Source organism: Bos mutus, chromosome 8 (genome assembly GCF_027580195.1).
Source record: "Bos mutus isolate GX-2022 chromosome 8, NWIPB_WYAK_1.1, whole genome shotgun sequence".
NCBI classification, from domain to species: domain Eukaryota; kingdom Metazoa; phylum Chordata; class Mammalia; order Artiodactyla; family Bovidae; genus Bos; species Bos mutus.
In genome coordinates, this window is record NC_091624.1 from 42,922,245 (window position 1) to 42,941,122 (window position 18,878).

General features: G+C 39.2%; 1 protein-coding gene across 1 annotated transcript in view; it reads left to right on the forward strand.

Moving 5' to 3' along the window:
* The first annotated feature begins 1,666 nt into the window (after positions 1-1,666).
* Positions 1,667-18,878, forward strand: part of LOC106701162 (zinc finger protein 41-like) — a 44,321-nt gene continuing 27,109 nt past the window's right edge. Inside the window, exon 1 of the mRNA XM_070374925.1 lies at positions 1,667-1,744. Within this exon, the coding sequence (XP_070231026.1) occupies positions 1,667-1,744 (78 nt within the window). The remainder of the gene's footprint in view (positions 1,745-18,878) is intronic.

Consider the following 18,878-nt stretch of genomic DNA (forward strand, 5'->3'; position numbering starts at 1 on the left):
TCCATTAAGAATATATAGAAGCTGGGGCTTCTCTGGTGGTCCAGTGGCTAAGATTTAGTGCTCCCAATGCAGGGGGCTCAGAATCAATCTCTGGTCAGAGAAATAGATTTTGCATGCTGCAACTAAGAGTTCTCATGTCCCAAAGAAAAATCCCACCTCCTGCACCTAGGACCCAGAGCAGTCAAATAAATAATTTTTTAAGAAAAAGTATATAGAAGTTTTTCAGACAGGTTGTTTATATGATTAAAAAAACCTTAATATTTGCAAAGCTACAAACAGCTTGGTAATTCTTTTTCAAGTTTTCAGTGTAGACATGCATTGCTGTATGTGAATCCAGTATCAGAACCCTACTGTACTATGGTAATTTGTGGCATAACACAGACATGTCTCCATACATGTTTAATTTTATATGACTTCAAACCTAGACACTATATTTTATTTATACAGTTTGCCACTATTTATATCATCATTCTATAATTTCCACTGAGGTTTAAATGTGTATATATAAAGGGAATGTCAAAATAAACACAAGGCAGTCAAGTAAAGGCATCAATTCTGACTGAACTCTAGGCTTATTTTTATGAGTACTCAGCCCTCTTTATGTTGTTCTAAAGATTCAATTACTTTACCTGGGGCTTATTTTCCTGCCCTATTTGACTAAGAACACACATGAGGAGACAGACATCATTTGTAAAAATCCAAAATCCTTTTGACCATTTGCTTATTTTCCTACTGCCTAACTGCACATCTCCTTTATCTTGGTACCTAAAAGGAACAAAAAATTTGAACTAATGACAGAAGTACACATGATGGCTTCCTTCAAACTTCTTTTGTGATCTGTCATTTATCAATAAAAGTAGTAACTTTTTCCAAGGATCATGCATGGAGAATATATTGGCACTCTGCTGAGAACCATGAAATTGAAACTGGTGAGGAAAATTAACAATGGGTGGAGTTAAGATCTAGAGATAATAAAGGGGCAAACTTGGGACTCTTTCCATGTGTTTTCTTAGAACATGCTTTCCTGGTTAGAAGCACAATCGGTCTTTCAGAAAAGAAAGGGAGCAGAGAATCAGAATAAAGTAAAAACATCTTCTTTAGCCTTTGATACTACAGTTATAAATATGTACTCCTACTTTCTATAATGTAATAATTTAACATTTCTGTACAGAGGAACATGACCTGCTAAAATGTGATGTACAGGCTTCCTGTACAGGCTTCCCAGGTGGGGCTAATGGTAAAGAACCTGCCTATCAATTCAGAAAACATAAGGATGTGGGTTCCATCCCTGGGTCAGGAAGATCCCCTGGAGGAGGGCATGGCAACCCACTACAGTATTCTTGCCAGGAGAATCCTATGGACAGAGAAGCCCCAGGGGCTACAGTCCATAGGGTCACAGAGAGTCAGATACAACTGAAGCGACTTAGCACACACAAGATGATACAACATGCTTAACTCTCCTACTTGCTTGTGCAAAAGAAAGACAGCATTGATATAAATTTCCCTAGAACTAACACTATGAGAGAATGTCCCCTCTTAAAAGTCTCATGTGCTGAGCATTAAAGAATAAACTTCAGCACCCAAATTCTTAAGTGAATTAGAGGATGCATGAGCCCTGAGTTTTCCCTAACACCCCCTGGGGATAAGTGATAATCTAAGAGAGCTGATGTCCAGCAGTGACCAAGAGGCATTTGATGGTGCAGATTCTTATCCCCTGCTCTCCTCTCATACTGACATTGGAATGGTACGAGAGTTCAAAAAACTTTCCATGTTATCCTCTTTGATCCACAATAGCCTTCAGAGGTAGGCAGGACAAGAAGTCATAGTTTCTTCTTATATGAGAGGAAAATGAAGCTCACTGATGCTTGGGATCTGTTTAAGGCTATGCTGGGCAGCTGGATTAGAAACCCACTCCTTTCATTGTGGTTCCTCCCTGCAATGTCCCCTGTGAAAGTTCTGCTAGGACTTGAATAGGAACTCTTGGAGGGGCATCTGCCAAAGAACTCTAATGGGGATAAGGGAACAATCCTCCAATTGGGAAAGAGTCCTGGACGGTGCATCTACCCCACGAGTAAGACATCAAATTGAGCTTTGGAGGCTCTCGCTTATAATTGTGGGATGCAAACTGATATTATTATCACTTTGCTCACAAAACTGCAGCTCCAGTTTTTCTTTAACAATTAAGTATTTGGAAATTACCCCAAGAGCACCAGCTCCTTTTTGAGCTACTCCTGAGGTCCCTGGACTGGATTCATACTCTATACCTGATCATACACTTACTAAGGGATTGGTATGTGCTATCTCAACTGGTATTGGAATTAAAATGCCCCCTGGACACTTTGGATTAATCAACGAATGCTCCAGTTTTTAAAGGGGATTTGTGTTTGTAGGGGAATCATAGGTCCAGATTACCAAGGAGAAATCCAACTAATTTTATAAAATGAAGGAAAGGATGATCTATTTATTAATAAACATGGTTGAATTGTCCAATTGTGGATTCTTTCATGTGTAATTTTCAAAATACAAAAAGGAGAACCTCCCAATTTACTAACAGTTAGAGGTGATAAAGGGTTTAGAACCACAAATGAAATATATGCAGCTGAAGGTAAAATCTGGGTGAAGCATACTTCCAGTCCTAGTGTACCTGCTGATGTCATTGCACAGGGGAAGGAAAATACCATGTTAATGATGCCCCTCAGACAGGAAAAATGGAAACATATGCCATTAACACATTGTTATTCTTGTGAATAAACTACTCTTGGAAGCCTGACTGTAATGTGGATTGTCATTGACACCTCAAGCTACAATTAAAAAAAAATATGGAGAAAGATATTGGGGAATCTTCAGGTGGAGAAATATGAGCTGGATCTGGCCTCAGGATCACTTCACCTGCCCAACAAACAAGGTCAATCCTTTCCTAACTTTGGCTTTCCATGGACAAAATTTATCTATCTGCTAGATTACACAACACTGATAAAGATGTAGTTCAAGCCTTGACCATTACTACATGAATGCCTACTACATTGAAACCACATGAACTTAGCTTAATGTATGACAAAGATGTTTTACATTCGTTTAACGACTCAGCAGTATTTCAGCTATACCAAACTTAACCCTTAACTGACATGTTTGATTGCACTGTTTGTTCTATGCAGTAGTTATACTACCTTGCTCAAAAGGATAAAGCCCAAGGAATTTTAATGTCTACTAATGCCTATGCAATATCACATAGGAACCTGGAATGTTAGGCCCATGAATCAAGGAAAATTGGAAGTGGTCAAACAGGAGATGGCAAGAGTGAACATTGACATTTTAGGAATCAGTGAATTAATGGACTGGAATGGGAGAATTTAACTCAGGTGACCATTATTTCTGCTATTGTAGCAAGAATCCGTTAGAAGAAATGGAGTAGCCATCATAGTCAACAAAAAAGTCTTAAATGCGGTACTTGGATGCAATGTCAAAAACGACAGAATGATCTCTGTTCATTTCCAAGGCAAACCATTCAATATCACGGTAATCCAAGTCTATGCCCAACCAGTAATGCTGAAGAAGCTGAAGTTGAATGGTTCTATGAAGACCTACAAGATCTTTAAGAACTAACACCCAAAAAAGATGTCCTTTTCTTTCTAGGGAACTTGAATGCAAAAGTAGGAAGTCAAGAAACACCTGGAGTAACAGGCAAATTTGGCCTTGGAGTACAGAATGAAGCAGGACAAAGGCTAATAGAGTTCTGCCAAGAGAACGCACTAGTCATAGCAAACACCTTCTTCCAATGACACAAGAGGACTCTACACATGGACATCACCAGATGGCCAACACTGAACTCAGATTGACTATATTCTTTGCAGCCAAAGGTGGAGAAGCTCTATACAGTCAGCAAAAACAAGACCGGGAGCTGACTGTAGCTCAGATCATGAACTCCTTATTGCCAAATTCAGACTTAAATTGAAGAAAGTTTTACTAGACCATTCAGGTGTGACCTAAATCAAATTGCTTATGATTATACAGTGGAAGTGAGAAATAGATTTAAGGAAATAGATCTGATGGACAGAATGCCTGATGAACTATGGATGGAGATTTGTGACATTGTACAGGAGACAGTGATCAAGACCATCCCTAAGAAAAAGAAATGCAAAAAAGCAAAACGGCTGTCTGGGGAGGCCTTACAAATAGCTGTGAAAAGAAGAGAAGTGAAAAGCAAAGGAGAAAAGGAAAGATATACCCATTTGAATGCAGAGTTCCAAAGAATAACAAGGAGAGATAAGAAAGCCTTCCTCAGTGATCAATGCAAAGAAATGGAGGAAAACAATAGAATGGGAAAGTCTAGAGATCTCTTTAAGAATTTTAGAGACACCAAGGGAACATTTCATGCAAAGATGGGCTTGATAAAGGACAGAAATGGTATGGACCTAACAGAAGCAGAAGATATTAAGAAGAGGTGTCAAGAATACACAGAGGAACTGTACAAAAAAGATCTTCATGACCCAGATAATCATGATGGTGTGATCACTGACCTAGAGCCAGACATCCTGGAATGTGAAGTCAAGTGGGCCTTAGAAAGCATCACTATGAACAAAGCTAGTGGAGGTGATGGAATTCCAGTTGAGCTATTTCAAATCCTAAAGGATGATGCTGTGAAAGTGCTGCACTCAATATGCCAGCAAATTTGGACAACTCAGCAGTGGCCACAGGACTGGAAAAGGTCAGTTTTCATTACAATCCCAAAGAAAGGCAATGCCAAAGAATGTGCAAACTACTGCACAATTGCAATCATCTCACATGCTAGTAAAGTAAAACTCAAAATTCTCCAAGCCAGGCTTCAGCAATACGTGAACCATGAACTTCCAGATGTTGAAGCTGGTTTTAGAAAAGGCAGAGGAACCAGAGATCAAATTGCCAACATCTGCTGGATCATCGAAAAAGCAAGAGAGTTCCAGAAAAACATCTATTTCTGCTTTATTGACTATGCCAAAGCCTTTGACTGTGTGGATCACAATAAACTGTGGAAAATTCTGAAACAGATGGGAATACCAGACCACCTGACCTGCCTCTTGAGAAACCTGTATGCAGGTCAGGAAGCAATAGTTAGAACTGGACACGGAACAACAGACTGGTTCCAAATAGGAAGAGGAGTACGTCAAGGCTGTATATTGTCACCCTGCTTACTCCTTGGAAGAAAAGTTATGACCAACCCAGAAAGCATATTAAAAAGCAGAGACATTAGTTTGCCAACAACAGTCTATCTAGTCAAGGCTATGGTTTTTCCAGTAGTCATGTATGGATGTGAGAGTTGGACTATAAAGAAAGCTAAGTGCCGAAGAATTGATGCTTTTGAACTGCTGTGTTGGAGAAGGCTCTTGAGAGTCCCTTGGACTGCAAGGAAATCCAACCGGTCCATCCTAAAGGAGATCAGTCTTGAGTTTTCATTGGAAGGACTGATGTTGAAGCTGAAACTCTAATACTTGGCCACCTGATAAGAAGAGCTGACTCATTGGAAAAGATCCTGATGCTGGGAAAGATTGAAGGCAGGAGGAGAAGGGGACGATGGAGAATCACATGGTTGGATGGCATCACCGACACAATGGACATGAATTTGGGTAGAATTCAGGAGTCGGTGATGGATAGGGAGGCCTGGCGTGCTGCAATTCATGCAGTTGCCTAGAGTCAGATATGACTGAGTGACTGAACTGAACTGAATTCGTATGCATGGAAAAAACTGTTTAGATAATGGGTTCCTGAGAACCCCTGTATGTTTATCCTTGAAGGCATTACAAAATGCACTGCTAACTGGTGGCAGGGAACCGAATAGCATTATAAGACAGTTAACACAAGTATAATGTACCTATTTCATGTGTTATATGTTGTGTTTGGAAGAGTATTGGTTGCTACATTTTACTGGGAATTATCTGGACTTTACCCACTTACTGAAAGATTGTGACAATGCACTGAGGGACTGCTGTGTGGACCAACCTCTCAAATTTGGGAATCTTACTTATTAGAGATCTTTATCAACTATTGTGAACAGACTATCTTCCCTAAATCCTATCATACATTTTTTGAAACAGCCCCTTGATTTGTATATATTGTAACCAATGATGTAGAAACTACTTCATGTATCAGTTAGGAACTCTTTTTTTTTTTTGGATGTCTAGGACATGTTGATCATTTATTTTGAAAGGGTACCACCTATTACTTTCCCCCCATGAGAACTCAGGTATTATGGACTCAAATGTTATTTCCTACTCTTTCTGTCTCCAGTATTAGCTTTCTCTTAGAATCCTTAGGTAAGAATTTGCAAGGAACCAGAGTTATGAAATTTCAGAGATGAACAGAATTGTGCCTTGTAGAACATCTGTGATTACTACTACTGCTGCCAATAAGTTAATGGATATAGGAAGGTTAGGAAAATTAAAATGGAGGAAGTCTTGTTCAGGCTTCAGAAGCCTGCTTCTGACCTGCCTGGACACTGCCTGAATTCTTTGCCTGCCTGCAAACACAGGAAATCAGTGGCACTTTAGATAAGAACAGGAGAGGGTCTTGGAATTCTTGAGCCACTGGAGGTCTGGCCGACCTCCCCGACCTGTCCCAGGGTCTAAGAAGTCTTATGACTCACAAGGTGAGACAAGCTTCACTGCAAAAGTTAAAGAAAAACAAGAGCTGCATTTTTGCATGCAAACTGATGATGATATCAGTTTTTGGTCTGGGATTGTAAGCAGGAGCCCCCAGAGCTGCAATTTGAAGGCTCACCTGTGGATGAACACACTATCTGGGACCCTTTCCTAATTGGGACTCCAGATTGCTGTTAACGAGGTTCTCAGTGCTGTTCAAATTTGGATGTAGGTTATCAGCCCAATTTGGTGACATATATGCTGTTACTTCTACTGTTTCCTTTTTTTTTAATGATTGTATATTGAAATTAAGCCAAGCAGTCCTCTATAAAAAAATTGAAATTGTTTGTGTGTAATGAGTGGTTTCTTTTGTTAATGAATCATTTGCACCTAAAATGAGAGTAAAACTTTCAGCAAAACAATAATCCAAGGTTTTGCCTGGAGTTCAGAACTACAGCAGTTACCATTCTCATGGAAAGAATCAGGCATTCCAGCACTTTATCTGGTTTAGCGCTTGTTTTACTGCTCTCACCTTTGTAGCTAACTCTACAAATCTTACCCCAACACCTTTCTCTTCTTTTCTTCCTTCCCCTTTATACATTTCTACTTCCATGAATTTGCAAAGATCTGATTATGCGTGGTGAGTGTTGTGAGAACTTGACATACTGGAAGAAAATAAAGAATCGATTTGTCAAAAAACACAAAAGAACAGTTTTGTCTTCATTTCAGCGTGCCCTAGTTTTGACGAGTGTTTTGCCTTCCATGTTTTCATTTCAACTAAACCTGTGGAAAGCTGAGGGGATGGTGTTATGGGTAGAGAGTAACTGGCATGGCTTCATCCCTTGGACCACAGAGGGCCTTGCCCCAGCATTCACATAACTGAAGTGTGAAAACACTCTGGCTGCACTTATATATAAAGGCCTCTCTTACATAACATGGTTGTAATCATTAGTCCAATTCTACAGATATTTTACACATAAAAGTCCTAGTTAGGACTCAAGGCATCATTATATGCAGGAAGTGCAACCAGGACCCCAAGACAGAAGGCTTTAGGAATCCACTTTCTTTTTTTCACTTGTGACATTTGAATTAGGTCCATTTTTCTCATATCCTTTAAATGAGTACAATCTTTTAACTAAGTCCTTACTGTTCATGAAGCACTTTCCTTTCTTAAGGCACAACATTTACTTATTATTATTCTCTAATTTTATTGAGATATAATTGACATATTCTATTATGCAAATTTAGCATGGGCAGTGTATTGACTTGATACACTGATATATTACAAAATGATTTCCACCACTGAAGTGAAGTGGTAGCTGTACAGTCATATCCGGTTGTTTGCAACCCCATGGACTCTAGACTGCCAGGCTCCTCTGTCTATGGGATTCTCCAGGCAAGAATACTGCAGTGGGTTGCCATTTCCTTCTCCAAGGTCTTCCCAACCCAGGGATTGAACCCGGGTCTCCTGCATTGCAGGCAGATTCTTTACTATCTGAGCCACCACCAGATCAGATCAGATCAGTCGCTCAGTTGTGTCCGACTCCCTGCGACCCCATGAATCGCAGCACGCCAGGCCTCCCTGTCCATCACCAACTCCCGGAGTTCACCCAGACTCATGTCCATCGAGTCAGTGATGCCATCAAGCCGTCTCATCCTCTGTTGTCCCCTTCTCCTCCTGCCCCCAATCCCTCCCAGCATCAGAGTCTTTTCCAATGAGTCAACTCTTCGCATAAGGTGGCCAAAGTACTGGAGTTTCAGCTTTGGCATCATTCCTTCCAAAGAAATCCCAGGGCTGATCTTCTTCAGAATGGACTGGTTGGATCTCCTTGCAGTCCAAGGGACTCTCAAGAGTCTTCTCCAACACCACAGTTCAAAAGCATCAATTCTTCGGCGCTCAGCATTCTTCACAGTCCAACTCTCACATCCATACATGACCACAGGAAAAACCATAGCCTTGACTAGACGGACCTTTGTTGGCAAAGTAATGTCTCTGCTTTTGAGATGCTATCTAGGTTGGTAATAACTTTCCTTCCAAGGAGTAAGCGTCTTTTAATTTCATGGCTGCAGTCACCATCTGCAGTGATTTTGGAGCCCAGAAAAATAAAGTCTGACACTGTTTCCACTGTTTCCCCATCTATTTCCCATGAAGTGGTGGGATCGGATGCCATGATCTTTGTTTTCTGAATGTTGAGCTCTAAGCCAACTTTTTCACTCTCCACTTTCACTTTCATCACCAGAGCCATAGCTAATTCCTTATTCATGTTATATGATTACAATTTCTTTTTCATGGTGAGAAAATTTAAGATCTTCTCTCTCATCAACTCTCATATATGTAATATACTATTATTAATTATATTCATCAGGAGATTATATCTAAGGATATTTGATCCCCAGAACTTACTCATAACCTGAAGTTTATACACTTCAACCAATATCTTCTCATTCTCCCCTCAGCCCCTGGTAACCAGCTTTATACTCTGTTTCTATAGTTTTGTTTTTGAAGATTCTGCATATAAGTGATATAATACAATATTTGCCTTTTTCTGTTTAACTTATCTCACAGAACATAATGTCCCCAAGGTCAATCCATGTTGTCCCAAATGACAGAATTTCCTTTCTTCCCTTAGATGAATAATATTGTCTATATACATACATATCAATAAATATGTACCACATCTCCTTTATCTAATTATCACTAAATGGACACCTAGGTTGTTTCCAAATCTTGGCTACTGTGGAGTAGTGTTGCAATGAACTTTAGGAGTGCATACATCTCTGTCAATTTCTATTTGAATTTCCTTTGGATATATAACCAGAAGTGGAATTTCTGGATTGTACAGTAGTTCTATTTTTAATGTTTTGAGTAACCTCCATACTGTTTTCCACACTGGATGCACCATTTATCCACTAACAGTGTACAAGGGATCTTTTTTTCACATCCTTATCAACAATTGGTATTGCTTGTCTTTTCAATGATAGTCATTCTAAGAGGTGTGAGGTGACAGCCTACTGTGGTTTTATTTTTATTTCTCTAATGATTAGTGATGTGGAGCACTTTTTCATGTACCTATTAATGATTCAGGTGTCTTTTTTGGAAAAACTTTTATTCAGTTTCTTTGCCCATTTTTTCAATGGCTGTTTGCTATTGAGTTAGTTATATATATGAGTTATTTATATACTTTTGGAATTAACTCCTCAACAGATATATGATTTGAAAGTATTTTCTTCCATTTCATAAGCTGCCTTCTCATTTTTGGAATGCTTTTTTTCCTGTGCAGAAGTTCTTCAGTTTGCTGTAGTCTTACTTGCTAACTTTTGATTTTATTGCTTATACTTTTGGTGTCATATACCCCAAAAGCGATCATCACCAAGATCAGTATTAGCAGCTTTTTCTCTATGTGTTCTTCTAGGAGTTTTGTGGTTTCAGGTCTCATGTTTAAGTCTTTAATCCACTTTGAGTTAGTTTTTGTGATTCGTATATGATAAGGGTCCAATTTCTTTTTTCTGCATGTGACTATCTAATTCTCTTAACATTAGTTTCAGAGACTATCCTTTCCCTACTGAGTGTTTCTGTTCTTAATAGTCTCTCTGATTCTTTGTATCTGCGGTATTAGTTGTAGCATATTATTTTTCATTTACAATTTTATTTATTTGAGTCTTTCTGCTCACTAACTTTTTCTTCTGCTTAGTCAAGTCTGCTGTTGAAGCTCTCTATTGAATTTTTCAGTTCAGCCACTGTAGTCTTCATTTCCAAAATTTCTTTGGTTCTTTTTTATCTTTTCTATTAGCTTTTTTGAAATTCTCATATTGTTCTTGTATTGCTTTCCTGATATTATTGTTTGTCTGTATTCTCCTGTAGACTTCTAAGCACTTCGATAGTAATTATTTTGAATTATTTGTCAGGTAATTCCTTTATCTCTATTTCTTTGTGGCCTGTTACTGGAGGTTTACAGCATTCTTTCGGTGGAGTCAGTGTTTCCCTGATTCCCCCTGGTCCCTGTAGTTTTGTGCAGATTTCTGTACATTTGCTGAAGCAGGCACCACTTTCAGACTTTATGAAGTGATTTCAGTAAGAAAGGCTTTTACCTGCAAGTGTGGACACACTGGTGCATCCTATGGCCCCCTAGGCCTAGGGTTGCAGGGTGCCAAGTGAGAAGTGTGTGGTGGCAATGAGGCTCAGGAGGCATAATGGCTCTTAAACTCAGGCCACTGAGTCCATGGCCTTGATAACAATGTGGTCCTTGGTGAGTGTTACTGGGTGTCCATGGTAGTTGCAAAGTTTCTTGGGTTTTTCAGCTGTGCCTCCAGGTCCAGTAGTTAGGGACCACTGCAGACAGTGGTGGTGACCAGAGCAGGTAGTGTGCACACATTTGGCTCTGGAGGCCAGCTGCAGCTACCTATGTAGTGACAGGGATAAGATATGGCATTTACGTAGTTGTTAGGGCGGGATAGGCAACTGCTGGTGCACTGATAGTTCAGAGGCCCTGGTTGTTGGCATGTACTACTCTGGCTGTTGGGTCTTGCTCCAGGCACCTGGCAGTGTGGCGTGGTAAGGTGCTTGGGCTGACAGCCTGCAGGTGCTCAGCTATAGGGGCTGGTTGCAGGTAATCACAGTGGTAAAGGCCAGTGACAGAAGACAAGGTCTTGACCGGGCCCACAAGCAGTTATGGTGACTATGACTGTCAGATGTGCTTTCCTGGGGCTGCACAGTCTTTCCTGAGTAAGCATGAACAGTGAAGGCTGGTGATGGATGTCAGGCAGCAGCATGCAGATGTACAACTAGAGGGGCTAGACCCAAGCATGTGCACAACTGCTGGTGGGGTGCAGCCACAGGGGTCTAGACTTGCATTTTATATACTTGCATTTTATAGCTGCAGAAGCCTGGGCTGGCTGCTAGTGCAATTCCTGGGCTCTGGGAGGTGGAGGGAGGGATCAGGGAAGGACTTAGGTGGCTGGAGTCAATGAATTCAAATAGCTGTGTGAAAGCCTGGTGAAATATGCAAGGAGATTGCAGCAGCTATGCTGTCCATTGGTTTCTTCCTTATTGTCAAAAGGTGGTGGTTTTACTTGTAAAAGCAGATTACTGTGAACCTCAGTCACTTCCATGTGTGGCTGCTGTTGGTAGCCCCTGGTTTTCTCCTTCTTTCTAGCCAACACTACAAGTGTCAGCTTTGGTAGGATAAAACTGAAGCTGGACCTTCATGCAGTACCTGAAATGCTGGGAAAACTAGTCCCTCATCCCACTCTCTTCCTTTCCTGTTGAAGGGAATGCTTTCTAAACAGAGAGTTCCATTTTGGAAATGAGGAATGCCAGTTTGGAGGAACAGGATGTTTCAGGCAAAATAAAGAGGTCTTTGTTCTCCTACTGTGCATTTATTTTTAATTTTTTAAAAATTTCACTGGGTTGTTGAAGTTTCTTAAACAGACACCAAGCTTTCCCAGAGCTGTTTTTGTTCATGGATAGCTATCTAATTGTTGGTCTTTGTTGAGGGATAGAGGCTGGGGTCTCCTATGCTGCCATCTTGGTGATGTCATTCTGGCCTCAATAAATATTGATTGAATGGATAGATGCAGCTCTTATAACAACTCTTGGTGGTAGTGTTATAGCTGCCAATATTTTGCATAAGGGCATAGCCTCTAAGTTGTCAGAATCTGCTATGTCCAAGCTAAGACATGTAGCTTTCTGTTGATAGAGACCACGTTTTTGGATATACCCAAAGTTATCTGTGGGACTTCCCTGGTGGCTCAATGGTAAAGAATCCTCCTGCCAAAGCAGGAGACGTAGGTTTTATCTCTGGGTTGGGAAGATCCACTAGAGGAATAAATGGCAGTCCACTCCAATACCGTTGCTTGTAGAATCCCATGGACAGAGGAACCTGGTGGGCTATAGTCCACAGGGTTGCAAAAAGTCAGACACGACTGAACAACTGAGCACGCACGTGTAGTTATCTGCAAGTGACAACGTTTGATTAGGAGATTGTGTGTTACTTCTTTCAAATCCAGGAATGGAAGTAAAAAGGTGAGCCAGCAGGTCTCACAAGGTACATAAGGATACTTGATCTCTAGGATTTTCTTACTGATTTATGTAAGCCATGCCCATTGGCACCTGGGCATAAGGTAAGGACAGGTATCCTGATAGAATTAGGCTACTCTTTTTCCCTCAGAGTTTTGTGAAGTCTTAAATTGACAGTGTAAGTGAAAACTCTTTTAAAATTTTGAAAGACTATACAAAAAAGCATATAAATATGCTAAATAAATTGTTAGATTAATTGATCTTTGTGACCTTACGCTGTCACTAGTAATGTTGCAAATTAAGTATGTGCTATCAAATATTACTTCACACTGGGCTATGCAATTCTTTGTTTTTTTTTTGTCTTCTATAGAATTTAATATGCATATTTTCTTGTTTTATAAGATTTTTTATTCCAGTAGACACTTCTTTACTTTTTTGTTTTAGGACTTTCTGGTTTTATGTAGTTGTCTAATTTTGTTTCATGGTTTAAAGAAGGAGTGTGTATTAGGCAATTTGTCCCTTTTATTTAACCTTTTCTAACACTATTGAGCAATTATAAGAAATTATTTTTTGATATTTCTGTGTTCATAGTGACACAAGTTCGATGGGGCAAGATTTTTCTATTTTAAAATAAATCTTTATCTTACTCAATTCACATGGGTTGCTGTTTGCCCCGATTGGCCAGACACAGGAAAGCTGTAAAAGACATTTTCACAATGGCTTGGCATTTCAAAATTCATGCAAATATTGAAAGTTAAGAATTTTCCAGACACTCTCAATGTCAGATCAGAATTTTATTTGAAATGTTTACTGCATTAGCTATTGAGATGATAAAAGTTTGTCCTGTAATCTGTGCACTCAGTTGTGTACTTCTCATGTTGTAGGTGAGAAACAAAAGTCCAGCGGGTAGTGACTTAAGATCATGCATGCCGGTGGGAGGAGAGCTCTGGAGCCCCACTTGACTTTCTCTTTGTTGGATCACCTGCTTTTTACCCGTTTCGTTACAAAGAGTTGCCAACCTTATAGGACTCTGTCCTTGAGTACATATTTATTCAAGCTCTTTCTTAAGGATGCGGTGCTGCGTGGATTTCAGTATCTTGCATTGACGGCCATGGTTAGTCTATTGGCAAGTTGGTGCTAGAAACTTTCAGAGATTACTGTGGTGTGCACAAATCTGACCTGAGCACCTGAGATCTGTGTGAGTGAAATACAAGCTATATTATGTGTTTTTCAAAAATGTTTACAATTTAGGTGGATTTAACCTCTTACTCATTTTTCTTATTATTACTAAAAAAAAGACATCACTTAGATTATTTTCACTTGTAACAATTTTCAGTTAAAATAAAAACATCTGATCAATATCTTTAGATATGATCATTATAAAAACATTTTTTCTTTTATGAAATTGACTACTATGAAACTGATTTCTCATAGTAATTTCATTCATCAGTTGCTTAAAAATCTTGCTCTTAAGTTGCACTTAATAGGACACATGATCACACACACACATACACAGCAAGCACAGAAGCTAAGTGGGAGTAGAAGTAAAGCAAGGTCTTCCTCTTCTATCACTCATAATATTCTGTATTTATAAATCTATGAAGTCAATTTTCCCCATGCCTTTAGAGAAATAATTGAGCATTTTTTAATGTGGGAGCTTTGATAAATTCAGTTAAAGGTGATTTTAGAAATACTTGGCTCAGAAGGTAGTGTGCCCGCAATACAGGAGACAGGGGTTCGATCTCTGGGTTGGGAAGATCACTGGATCTTCAGAGGAGCCTGGCGGGCTACAGCCAATGGGGTTGCAAAAAGTCGAACATGACTGAGCGCCTAACACACTACTACTTGCTCTCTGATGTAGAGACACACTTGTTCTAGTGGGCACCTGGTCTATCTCTGAGCACCAGTGACTATCTGAAATGTTCCCTCATGCTGAATCCAAATCTCAGTTTTCCTGGTGTTATTTATTAAGGAAAAAGACCCTCTGTGCCTTAATAAGGTACTGTGAAAGATACTAGGTTTGTAGAGATTATTATAGTTATAGAGGTAAAGAAACTTTATCTTTCTGAAGAAAATTATCTCTTTCAAGATAATCAGATTGTAGCAAGTTCGGAAACCATGAATAGATAAATGAATCATAGAGGTGAATACAGTGATAAATATAGTAAAAAGTGATAGAACTTATTAAGACACAGACTTTTCCATTGGATAATATCCACATAGTCTTTGGTCTTGGGCTGAGCATCAAAGTTACAAATGTGGCACCTTACCCAAATTATAGATCACAGGTGAGGAGCAAATAATCATAGAATCCAAACTAGTGACTATCTCAGCCCACAGAAGAGCACTAACCAACTGTATGATCAAAGACAAGATTTTTATTTTTGTTTTTTTATTTTATTTTTAACTTTACAATATTGTATTGGTTTTGCCATATATCAACATGAATCCACCACAGGTATACACGTGTTCCCCATCCTGAACCCTCCTCCCTCCTCCCTCCCCATACTATCCCTCTGGGTTGTCCCAGTGCACCAGCCCCAAGCATCCTGTATCCTGCATCGAACCTGGACTGGCGACTCATTTCATATATGATATTATACATGTTTCAATGCCATTCTCCCAAATCATCCCATCCTCTCCCTCTCCCATAGAGTCCAAAAGACTGTTCTATACATCAATGAAACACAAGATTTTTAAAGTCAGGTTTATTAAGATATACCTAATGTTGTACAGGTTTCCCTGGTGGCTCAGTGGTAAAGAATCTGCCCACAGTATGGGAGACCTGGGTTCAATCCCTGGGTTGGGAAGATCCCCTGGAAAAGGGAATGGCAACCCACTCCAATATTCTTGCCTGGGGAATTCCATGGACAGAGGAACCTGGCGGGCTACAGCCCATGAGTTGCAATGAGTCCAATATGACTGAGCGACTAACATTATGTTGTACAATTCACTCTCTTTACTGTACAGTTCTATGAGTTTTGATAAATGCATTCAGTCATGTGGTAACCACCACTGTGATACAGAACAATTCCATCACCTCCCCCAATTTTTTGTGCTCTTTTGTAGTCAATCTTTCCTCCCACTGCTAGTCCTTAGCAACCACTGATCTTTTCTCAATCTCTGTAGTTTAAAGGCAGGATTCTGAATGTTTGTAAGCCTTTTTTTTTATCATTTATCAAAGGAAACATTAATGATATCACTTGTTTCCTGGGATTAAGTAATAAGATTATATAAATATTACTCATTGGAAAAGACCCTGATGCTGGGAAAGATTGAAGGCAGGAGGAGAAGGGGACAACAGAGGATGAGACAGTTGGATGGCATCACTGACTCAATGGACATAGGTTTGAGCAAACTGGGGGAGATAGTGAAGGACAGGGAAGTCTGTGTGCTGCAGTTCATGGGGTTGCAAAGAGTCGGACACGACTTATCAACTGAACAACAAAATATGAAATATCCGACACATTAAGAGCACAAAATAAATGTTACTGATGACAATAATGATTAAAATGTTGAGCATTGAGTTGTAACCCAGAAATTGTAACAGTGTAGTAAGTAAAACTAAGTTAGTGTTAGTAAAACATAATTTCCCATGAAACATAGGAAGATTTTCTATAGTATCCTGGTAATGGTCATCATGCTACAGTTTAAGTGCTTCCATTAATGGGAACCTCAGACTTTCTCAAGGAAGTTTATCACATTGGTGGACAGAAATGATTGCTTAAATGGCTTTTGTTTTTGCCTTTTCATAACTTCTATGCACAGATCACAAGTCCAGTTTCTCTTTGACATAATGTTCTTTGAAGAGAACACCTTCACCTCTCTTTATCTCTATTCCCGAGTCCTTTCCCTACTAACAAAGACCAAAACAGATTAAGCTAGATATTATTGGTAGAGGCTGGAAAGAGGTAGATTATGATTCAGTATGAAAAGGAGTATTCTGAGGGAGTTACTTAAAGATAAAAGAAGTGGAAACATCTCTTAAGATGATTAAATTCTAATTGAAGAATCACTTATCACAGATATTGTAGAAAGACCTTGAGTATTATAAGGGTGATTGGACCACATAATCACTAAACTTCTTGTAGCCAGAGAGGTATGGTTTTTTTTCTTACACACATTTTTTTCCCATTTCTCTAAAACATTTTATCTGTAATTTCAGAGAGAGAGAGAGTCATAGGAATCATTCTGCTTCCATAGAGATGGCTTCTACTTTTTTCTTAAAAATACATTTATTTTCCCTCATTTATTTACTGTAACTCATTTCAAGTTTCATTAATCCCATTTGAATGAGAGAAAAATAATGTATATGAGAACCTCTTAAAAAAATTTTAAGGATTATACAAATTATAAAGTGCTGTGAAGCTTTAGTCATAATCTTTGCATAGCCCCATGAGGTTTTATTTCACTATTTTAAATGAAAAATTGTCTAAATTCTACTTATGCTACGGTTACTGTTTTTATAGTTAAACCATTAGTATTAGTTAGTGTTAGTCTCTCAGTCATGTCCAGCTCTTTGTGATCTCATGGACTGTAGCCTGCCAGGCCCCTCTACCCATGAAAATCTCCAGGCAAGAATACTGGAGTGGGTTGCCATTCCCTTCTCCAGGGAATCTTCCTGACCCAGGGATTGAACCTGGGTCTCCTGCTTTGCAGGCAGATCTTTACCATCTGAGCCACCAGGGAAACCATAACTTATGCTTAAGTTTCTTTTTATTTTTCAGCTTACTGGAGAATATTTTACATTTTTATGCATAACTCAGCTTTGTTATTAAGAATATTAACTGGACTACTGAGTTGTAATACAATAAAGCTTTCAGGGCTAGAGGACAGGTGTAAGGATCGGTCTTTGCCTCTACATAAAATAGTCCATACTACTTTTGGTGTGTCTGTGTGTGTGTGTGTATGTGCAGGGTTTCTCCCTTTTACTGCATCCTTCGTCCCCAATAGCTGTCATAACGCACTTACGTAGTTTATTTCTTTTCTAACTTATTGTGGTTTGGAAATCAGATATATAAGCTTATTAGAACAAAGTATCAAACAAGGGTACATAAATTCTGAGTGAGACAATATAAAATGCATCAACTCTCATGCATGGTGCTTATATAATGTTTATTTTTTCAGCTCAGAGTACTTTAAAAATTAGCTTCTGCTTCTCTCTTGTAAAGAGGAAGGCTGAAGCTGTGAGATAATGGAAAATTCAGAATTTATTGCTGTATTATTAGCTAAATTCAATCTCTCACCTTCACATTTGACTTGACATTAACAATGGCAGCTGAAACTACAGCAACATATGCCATCTTTGAGGGGAACACAGCAGGTAGTTGTAGGGCAATATTCTTTTGGTCTCAAGAGGAGAGCCAGGCCAGACTTTGGTTCTAAGCCAGATATCTTGGCAACTTTTACTAGTTTTTGATAATTATCTTATTTAGTGAGTATTATTTCAAGGAAAAATGTTAGTGCTAGATTCACAGAAGTCAGAAAGGAAGCAGAAGAGAGAGTCTATCTCAGCAATATCCCCACTTGGAAGGGCAATAGAGAAACGGGAGGCCAGAGAAAGACATAAGACATAAAAAGACAGGGGGATAAAATCTCCTTGAGGCAGGAAGAACTAGGAGGATTTTTCTTTTAGCTCATTTCTCACTGGCTTTCCCTTTATTTTGGAGGCATATTCTTTTTGGCTCTTTGTTGCTGCTGAAAGACATGGTCCTGAATCTTACAGTGACATCATTCCAGGTATAGCACCAGGAAGAAATTCTGAGGTCACTGACGTCAATGACTAAAAACTCTAATCATAAAAAATAGGCTTCCTTGAATCTTCTGGACACCCTCCATCGTGTGACCCAGCGAGACTTGTTCCCTCAGACTGCCAGGAACTGTGCTGCCAAGCTCTGGAGTTAATGCCTAAGTATATGTTCAGATAAGAACTTCTAAAATTCAATAATTTATTATTGAATTTATTCAGTCATTAATCAATATAATCAATATATTGATTATAATCAATATATCAGTCAATATATCAATATAATCAGTATAAGCAATCATTAGGACCTCATTGAAAAGCAGATACTGACTCAGCAGGTATGAGGTCAGCCTGAGATTTTGAATTAGCTTCTTGGTGATGCCCATGCTAATTGTCTGTGGGCAACTCTTTGAACAGCAATGTTTTAGATTATTTTGACTCTGGTTGAATTTGTGGGGAATCTTCAGAGGAAAGGGAATAGATAGTTATAAAGTTAACCAAATGC